The sequence below is a fragment of the Octodon degus genome, unplaced genomic scaffold, assembly GCF_000260255.1.
Source record: "Octodon degus isolate 3935 unplaced genomic scaffold, OctDeg1.0 scaffold00083, whole genome shotgun sequence".
In the NCBI taxonomy this organism is placed as follows: Eukaryota; Metazoa; Chordata; class Mammalia; order Rodentia; family Octodontidae; genus Octodon; species Octodon degus.
The window spans coordinates 8,861,131-8,869,819 of NW_004524659.1; the positions used below are offsets into that span (position 1 = coordinate 8,861,131).

Here is an 8,689-nt window from a genome sequence, read left to right on the forward strand (position 1 = left end):
TACATCTTCTTTAGAAATATCTATTCAGATCTTTTGCCCATTTTCCAATTGGGTTTTCTCTTTGATGGTAGTTGTGCATTATTTGGCTAGGGATTCCCTAACAAAGTACCACACAGGGTGGCTTAAACAGTAGAACTTGATTTTTCACAGTTCTGGAGCTGGAGGTCCAAGGACAGTCCATCAGCAGGTCTGGCTTACCCTGAGGCCTTCTCTGGTAGTGTGGCAGCACCATCTTCCTTAGGTTTTTACAGTGACCTCTCTGGCTGGCAGTGCTAAGGGGTTGGGGCTGGGAAGCAGGGAGACCAGCCCAGAGGCCACCATCCTCGTGCCAGCAAGAGATGAAAAAGGTCCTGGGGGGAAGCAGTGGAGCAGCAAGGAGTGGTCTGGTACCACCCAACATGGAGTGAGCTGTGTCCAGAGGTTTCACTGGGATTTCTTCCTTGGGCAGGACTCACAGATTTCAAGCCTGGTTATTGGATTGGCGTCCGCTATGATGAACCATTAGGGAAAAACGATGGCAGGTAATGAGCGTTCCCGCTTCGGGATGTGGGAGTGGGGTGTACGCGCATGCACAGCTATGCGTGCCTATGTGTGCGTGTAGGCTGCTGGGTGAGCCTGCCCAGGGGCACATAGAGTGGGAGTCATGATGGGGTCTTCTGACCGCTGCACCCCTGCCTGCCCTGCAGTGTGAATGGGAAACGCTACTTCGAATGTCAGGCCAAGTACGGCGCCTTCGTCAAGCCATCAGTTGTGACAGTGGGAGACTTTCCTGAGGAGGACTACGGGCTGGACGAGATGTGATGCCCCAGGAAGGCTTCCCTGTTCCAGCTCCTAACTCAGCCGCTCATTGCCCCTCCCAGTGTGTGTGCCCATGGCCATCTCCTCCTGACCCCATTTTAATTTTATTCATCTTTGCCCTGCCATTGATTTTATTTTATTTTAGACTCATACATTAAATGCATCAAAAACCTGGGAAGTACATTGAGGACTCAGTAATTTTAGAAGGGTTCGGGGAGTTGGGTCAATGAAGGTGAAGTAGAAGCCTGGGCAGAGTAGAGGGCGGGCAGGTTATTTGTCCTGTCAATGGTAGTTGGAGGCACAGCAGATTGTGCTTTGTCCATTTCTACTTAACATCAGGTTTTACTGTTGTAACAAAGAGACCCAAAATAATATTCAGTTCGGCAAGTTGAAAGCTTACTTTTTCATGTAAAAAGTAAGTTTCATGCAGTCACCTACAGCCAGTCCAGTGACCCCTGGGTGTCACAGGTTAGTCTCCTCATGCCTCGTGGCTCCATTTTCTCTTCCTGATTCCCACCTGATCTGCTCTAGCCGCCAGCAAGAAGAGGGAGGAATGAGCTTTGTGTTTAAGGAAGATGTAGAACTCAGAACTTGCTAGCTGATTGGCCAGAAGTTTGTCACACAGCCATGAGTAAAGAAACCTGGGAAGTTAAGCTTTTATTTTGGGCAGTCATGTGCTCAGCCAACTAACAGGAGTTTCTGTACTACAGAAGTAGGAGGGAAAGGATACTGGAAGTAAACCAGTACTGTAGGCCTGCCATACTCTTTGTGAATGGGGACTCTTACCTGTTCTCTTAATATTTTTTATTTTTATTTTATTTTCATTAAGTACAGGGTCACTTCACAGATCAGACTTGTAGTGGTCCTTCCTGTTTTTCGTCTCCCAAGTGCTGGGATTACAGGTGTGCACCACCACACCCAGTCTCAATCAATGTCTCAGTGTGCCCCGAGGGCACTTTAATCTGCTGGCCTGTTCTCTTAATATTTTATTTTATTTTTATTTTTATTTTTTTATTTTTTTGGTGGAACTGGGGATTGAACTCAGGCCCTTGCGCTTGCCAGGGAAGTGCTTATTCCACTGAGCCATTTCCCCAGCCCTGTTCTCTTAATATTTTAAAGAAGAAGAAAAAATACTAGCGTAGCATAAAGCTGTTGCTCATAGCATTATAAAGCCTGACAAGAACACTGTACCTTCAGGTAAGTCATATAAGTATGGATCCCAGTCAGACATGGTGGCACCTGCCTGTAATCCCAGCACTTGGGAGGCTGAGGCAGGATTGGTGCAATTTCAGGGCCATCCTGGGCTACAGTGAGTTCAAGGCCAGCCTAGACTGCATAGTATAGAGACCCCCACCTCCAAAAACTAAAAATCATTAAGTGTGCATGCGCCCCGTGTATTCTGAGAAGGCTGAGTGACATCATGCATGTGTCTTCATGTATAATAGTCCCTCCTTAGCTCCTAGAAGAGATTCTTGGTAGGAAGTCCATTTGGGAAAGTACTTAATTGTTGCAATTACTTAATTACAACTTTTAGAGAAGGGATAAGCAGCAACATAAACAACTACGTTTAAGAATAAGGTAGCAGGTACCATGGTACACGCCTGTTATCCCAGCACTCAGGCCATGGGAAAATTGGGAATGCAAGGGTGGCCTATGCTACCGTAGCAATACCCTGTTTCGAAACAATGAAAAAACAATGAGATGAACTGTCTGATTGCTGAGAGAGACTCCAGGGAAATGCTCGCATCCGTGTGGGGTCTGATGTTTTGTATTCTTACCATCACACACGAGGATGCTTAACATACACAGAACACCCCACACACCCACACTCAAACAGCACAATACAAAATACAGAGCTGCGCTCTGACATGAGAGTTAGGTCCTCTGCAGAATCTGCACACCGACTTACGTGGGAGCCTCACATCCACACAGGCACTCGACTGACATCAGACACCCCCAAGGGACAGATGGATTGAACACATCTGTGCACCGCCTGCCTACACAATCAGTGAAGTCTACCATGAAAAGAAAAACCATTTAGAAAAGGATGCCAAGGGCCAGGGATGTAGCTCGCAGAACAGCACCTGCCAAGCAAAAGGAGAGTTATGAGTTCAAGTCCTGGTGCTAAAAAAAGGCTTTGATCCCCTCCTTATCAGAGTTGTCAAAGTGAGGAAGATTAGTGTAGGGTCCCAGACTTTCCTACCAGCACCTCTTGTGTTAACTTTCTGTCACTGTGGCAAGTACCTGAGGTAAACAAAAGAAATGGGACTGGGGTATAGCTCAGTGATGAGAGTACTTGCCTAGCATGCACAAGGCCCTGGGTTTGATCCAAGAACTGAGAAACAAAAGTAGGAAGGCCCTGTTGCTCTCAGGCCTGTGGCATGGCAGCAGGTGATGGCAGGCAGCAAGAGGTGGAGCAGAGCTGTTCACCTCACTGCAGCTGAGAAGCAGGGGAAGACAAGGTGGTCACAGCGTCTTCAAGGGCAGCTAGGCCTCACCTCTGAAAGTTCCACTGCTCCAAATAGCACCCAGGTTGGTGATCAGGCCTTCAACATAGAGCCTTTGGGAGAAATTTAAGATCCCAACTCAGTTTTTTTTTTTTTTTTTTTTTGAGACAGGATCTCACCATGTAGTTCAGGCTGACCTCAAACTTGTGTCCAGCCTTCAAGAGCTAGAATCACAGGTGTATATCACCATATCCAGCAAGACCCAAACTATAAAAACCCAACAACCTAAATTCAGCCAGAGACTCCAGCAGGATTAGCTTAGCTACCAAATCAGCGCTGAGGACCCAGTTCTGGTCTCAGAGTGCACTGCCTTACCACGTTGCTGAAAGAAGCAGGAGGAAGATAATTGTGTGAGCTGAGCAAAGTGGTTTGACCTGTAATCTCCACACTCAGTAGGCTGGGGCAAGACAAGTGCTCCAAATCTGAGACCACCTTGGGCTATGCAGTGTGTTCCAACGCCAGCCTGGACTACACAGCAAGACACTGACTCTAATAGTTATGATAACTACACAGCAAGAAACTACCTCCAATCATGATGATGATGGTGATATAAAATAAAAAACGTGCCCTGAAAGTGATTACACCTTTCACTTCTCATTTTGTATAAATGAGAACTCACTCAGGCAACCCCAGTACACCCAAAGTGTATTCATGTGCTGTTATTAAAAACAAAAAGGGAACCACAGGCTTTGGTGGGCCCTGTGCTAGTCACCAGAACCATAACCTTAAGGAAAACTGGGAAAGAGCTGTGAGTTTTCTCACATGCCTTGCAACTGCATGCTTTTTTTGTTTTTTGTGGTACTGGGGATTGAACTCAGGACCCCGCACTTGCCAGGCAAGTGCTTTTTCTACTGAGCTATCTCCCCAGCTCACATCTGCATGCTTTATGCACTACCCTTCCTCTTTGGTGGGCAGGATGATGGCCATGAATTTAACCTCTATTTATTGAGACAAAGTCTTGCTCTGTAGTTCAAGCTCGCCTTGAACTCACTATGTAGCCCAGGATGACCTCAAACTCAGTGCAGTCGTTCTGCCTCAGCCTCCCAAGTGCAGAGATTTACACATGCACACCAACATGCCTGGCTAAGCCTTTTGAGAATAGTGAACCTTGCTAGATTTCATAAATCCTAAATCAGAGCAGGTGGAAGATAGCAAATGTTCAACACTCTGTTCACATTTTTTTAAACTACTGTTTGAGCTCCCCGTGTATATTAGGTCTGGCACTGGGAACACCCACGAATTGGATACACCCTTTGCTTGAATATTAAAGGCAAACAAGTGCAACATCCTGAGTTTGATTCCCAGTAACAACAACAACAACAACAATAACAAAGAAATTATTAGGGCTGAGATACAGATCAGTGGCATAATGTCAAGTGCAGGGTCCTGAGTTCAGTTCCCATTACCAAAAATAAAAAAAACACTGGCCAGGCACAGTGGTGCACACCTATAATCCCAGCATTTGAAGCTGAGGCTTCAAGAGTTGTGAGTTCAAGACCAGCCTGGATTATAAAGTGAGCTGAAGGCAAGCCTGAGCTGCACTGTGAGACCCTGTCTCAAAAAGACCGGGGGGGGGGGGGCAAACATAATTACCAAACACTTTTGTTGTTTTGGTTATTTTGATACAGAGTATGTCGCTAGTAGCTCATACTGGCTTCAAACTCCATTTTCTTGCCCCATGTTTGTTTGGTATTTGAGACATTATGTCCCTGTGTAGTCCAGCCTGGCCTTGAACTTGTGGGGATCCTCCTGTCTCAACCTCCTGGATACTGGGATTTCAAGTGTGTGCCACCATGCCCAGCAAGTTTTTAAATGTTATGTACTGTTATTAATAAGGTTGTGGAAAAAAAATAAAGTTGTGACAGTGGGCAGAGAAGAATAAAATCAGATCAGCCTGGTGTTGGTACTTGGGAAGTGATTGTGGTGGGAATAACATTGGAATAAGAATCACCTGAACAAAAAGGGGCAGGGCTTTTCTAGGCCTGAAGTTAATCCCTTGGTGATGCCCACTGGTCAAAAACTTGATTTTTATGCCAATTACAAACTTGGGATAACTGAATTGGCTAAGAGAAGTTAATAGCTTTAGTGAGGAAGAACACCTGACTGAAGAGGAACAGCCCAGCTCCAAACATCAGGTCTGCTTCACCATCCAAGTGACTAAACAGGTTTGTATTCCTGCCCCCAAGTTTAAGTTTTGTAAAGTGAGCTGATGGAGCCAGCATGGTGGCACGTTTCTGTGGCTGAGGCAGGAGGATCGTCACAAGTTCGAGCCAGCCTGCATTACGTAGTTCAAGGCCACCCTAAACCACATAGTGAGACACTGTCTCAAAAAAACCACAGAGTTGAGGAGACAGTTCAGCGCTTAAGCACCTGCCTGGCAAGTGCTAAGTCCTCAGTTCAATCCCCCATACCAAAAATAAGTAAATAAATAAATTTTAAAAACCACACAAACAAAGATCTACTGGGGACTTAGCTTAGTGGGAAGGCCCTGCCTGGGCTCAATCCCTGGTATGGGGGAGGGGAAGACTACTTACCCATAAGTAAACGTTTACTCATTATTAGCTGTAGGTACAAATATGTATATAATATTCCAGTTATTGTGCTGATTCATTTAATCCTCACAGTGACCCTGCCTCCGGTTTCTTTACGGTTTCCTCTCCCCCAAACTATTCCACCCTCAGGGTGGGTTCAACATCTATAGAAAGGATAACCCATAGGTCCTCAACACTCCCAAATCCCCGGAGCCTTAGTCGTCATAACCACTCAACAGTCACCAGGGGGCAGCAGCGTACAGTCCAGCCCATAGGCACACGCGCGGTGCATTGTGGGGCTTTTGGATTGGTCAGTGGTTTAAATACAGTGAGCGAACTTCATTTCCCAGAGAGTTCTGCGGTACTTCCGCCTTGTCATGAACTACGGCCCGACTCCCAGAGGAGTGGGGGACTATGGGGGGAGGTTTGGCAGTGGGCCTCGCGGAGGGCGATGCTGCGCAGGCGCTCTCGAGACAGCACGCGTTTAGTGACCCGAAGGTCACGCCACAGCTGACATTTTGTGACCTGACTTGGCCTTCAGTGTACTAGGCCGCCTCCCTGCCCTCCTGCTTCCAGGCATTTCAGCCGGTCATTTTCCCAGTTTAGCTCTTTAGTTCTCAAGCAGGTTGAGGGCACAAAACTTGTCTCTAAGAAAAAAAATTTTGGGGCCGGGAAGATGGCTCAGTAGAATAAGCGCTACCCTGACAAGCACAAGGACCTGAGTTCAATCCCCGGTTCCACCAAAAAAAAAAAGAAAGAAAAATTTAAGAAAGGAAAAAAAAGGCCCTCCCATCTCCCACTCCCACTTCCTTCAAATCCTTCATACTAAGCTACATTCTCAGCCTTTTTTTTTTTTTCTTTCCTTGAAAAAGATCTTGCTAAACTCCTCAAACTGGTCTCAAATTTGCCATGCTCTGGCCTATTTACCTACGGGTCAGTACAAGCCCCACACAGGTGACTGAGCTTACACTGAGCTGCATCACCAACGCTGGGAGTACGGGCCTGTGCCACCATACACTACCTTTTTTTTTTTTTTTTCCCTCTTCAGAGTTAAAACTTAATAATTACGAAAGGAATTCAAATGTAGAACAGTATAAGGATCCCCTAAATATCCTAGACCCAGTTTCAGTAGTTTTTAACATGGCCAATCTTGTTTTGCTCTCTGTGGTACACAGGACTTTTGTCCTGAGATACATCCCCAGGTCATATTTTATTTTGAAAGAGATTCTAGCTAAATAACTCAGGCTAGCCTCACTTTTTTTTTTTTTTTTTTTTTTTGCGGAACCAGGGATTGAACTCAGGCCCTTGCGCTGGCCAGAGAAGCACTTATTCCACTGGGCCATCTCCCCAGCCCCTAGCCTCACATTTTTGATCCTTTTCCCTCAGTCTGGGATTACCACGCCAGACTGGTGGATTTTTTTGTTTGTTTTTGTTTTTAAAAATACATCTTTGCAATAGATAATGATTTCATTCCTTCTGGGGAGTTGGTACATGTACGTAACACATCTTAATTCCTTTTTTATTCCTCTTTCTGACATCTCTTGGTCCTCTTCCTTTTTGCAAAAGATCTATCTTCCTATTTTATATTATCTCTTTGTTTTCTGGGTTTGTTTTACTTTGTTTATTAAGACAAGAGTCTGTTTTTCTTCTGAGGTACTAGGGATTGAACTCAGGACCTTGTGTTCACCAGGCAGCTGCTTGTGCTTCTGAGCTGTCTCCCTAGCCCCAAGACAAGAGTCTTGCTTGATATGTAGTGCAGGTGGGCCTTGAACTCACTTATGTAGCCCAGGCTGGCCTCAAATTCACAATGATTCTCAGGCCTCAGCCTCTTAAATGCTCAGATTACTGGTAAATGGCACACATTATCTTTTATTTTGGCCAATGTCATATCATCATTTTTATATTTTGTGTTTCTCCTTCAAGAGATACCAGATGATATTTATTTGTTTATGTCTTTTTGAGACAAGGTCTTACTATGCAGTTCAGGCTTGCCTTAATCTCACTTTGTAGCCCAGGCTGCTCTCGGACTCACAACATTCCTCTTGCCTCAGCCTCCCACGTGCTGGGATCGGTGTGCACCATCATGCCTGGCATCTTTAGAATATTTCTATTGGTGAATTAACTTGAATTTGGTGAGTTTTATTATATTATACAATGATTACTTAGCAGGAAAAAATCACAATAAAGTATTTAGTTCTTAATATTTATTGAGCCAGGAATGTAGCTCAGCAGCACAAGTGTGGTAAGCATTCATGAGTTTGATTCTCAGTTACCCCCCCCAAATAAAAAAAAAAAAACATAATGAGTAGTTAGAATAGACATCGACATTTTCACATCAGCTGTTTACTTGCTGACAAAACTTAAAAGATAACATCAACAATAAAAAGCTACACAAACTACCACAAAAACACAGAAGTCTACCACAGAAATAAGTTTTGTTTCAACTCTCACACCCAAGGTAGTCTTCACACATGACAACTGTGTATTCCCATACAGACATCACTTACACTGATTTGCTTTCCTGTAGTTTGTTGTAGGGCACAGTGGACATTTTTTTGGTTTCCTGTTGTCGTAGTAGGTCTTTGTGATGCTGTCTGCCTGTTCACCTGTCAGCTCACCAGAGTGCTCCACACTCCTTTTGTGTAGTTCCCTGGGCAGAAACATTTTGGTTTTCAGTCTGAGAGCATAGCTTAGTGACACAGTGCTTGCCTAGCAATTGTGAGGTTGTGAGTTTGATTCCAAGTACCAAAAAAAAAAAAAAAAAATTTTCCTCTGCTAGTAATATCTCTCACTCTCTTCTTCTTCTTCTTCTTCTTCTTCTTCTTCTTCTTCTTCTTCTTCTTCTTCTTCTTC

The 8,689-nt window shown here is 44.8% G+C and overlaps 1 protein-coding gene across 1 annotated transcript in view; it reads left to right on the top strand.

Annotated features, from left to right (window-relative positions):
* Tbcb (tubulin folding cofactor B) overlaps nucleotides 1–981 on the top strand; it is a 9,215-nt gene extending 8,234 nt beyond the window's left edge. The window contains exons 5-6 of the mRNA XM_004636756.3: nucleotides 449–521; nucleotides 687–981. Of these exons, the coding sequence (XP_004636813.1) occupies nucleotides 449–521; nucleotides 687–801 (188 nt within the window). The 3' untranslated portion in view covers nucleotides 802–981. The remainder of the gene's footprint in view (nucleotides 1–448; nucleotides 522–686) is intronic.
* The last annotated feature ends 7,708 nt before the right edge of the window (nucleotides 982–8,689 follow it).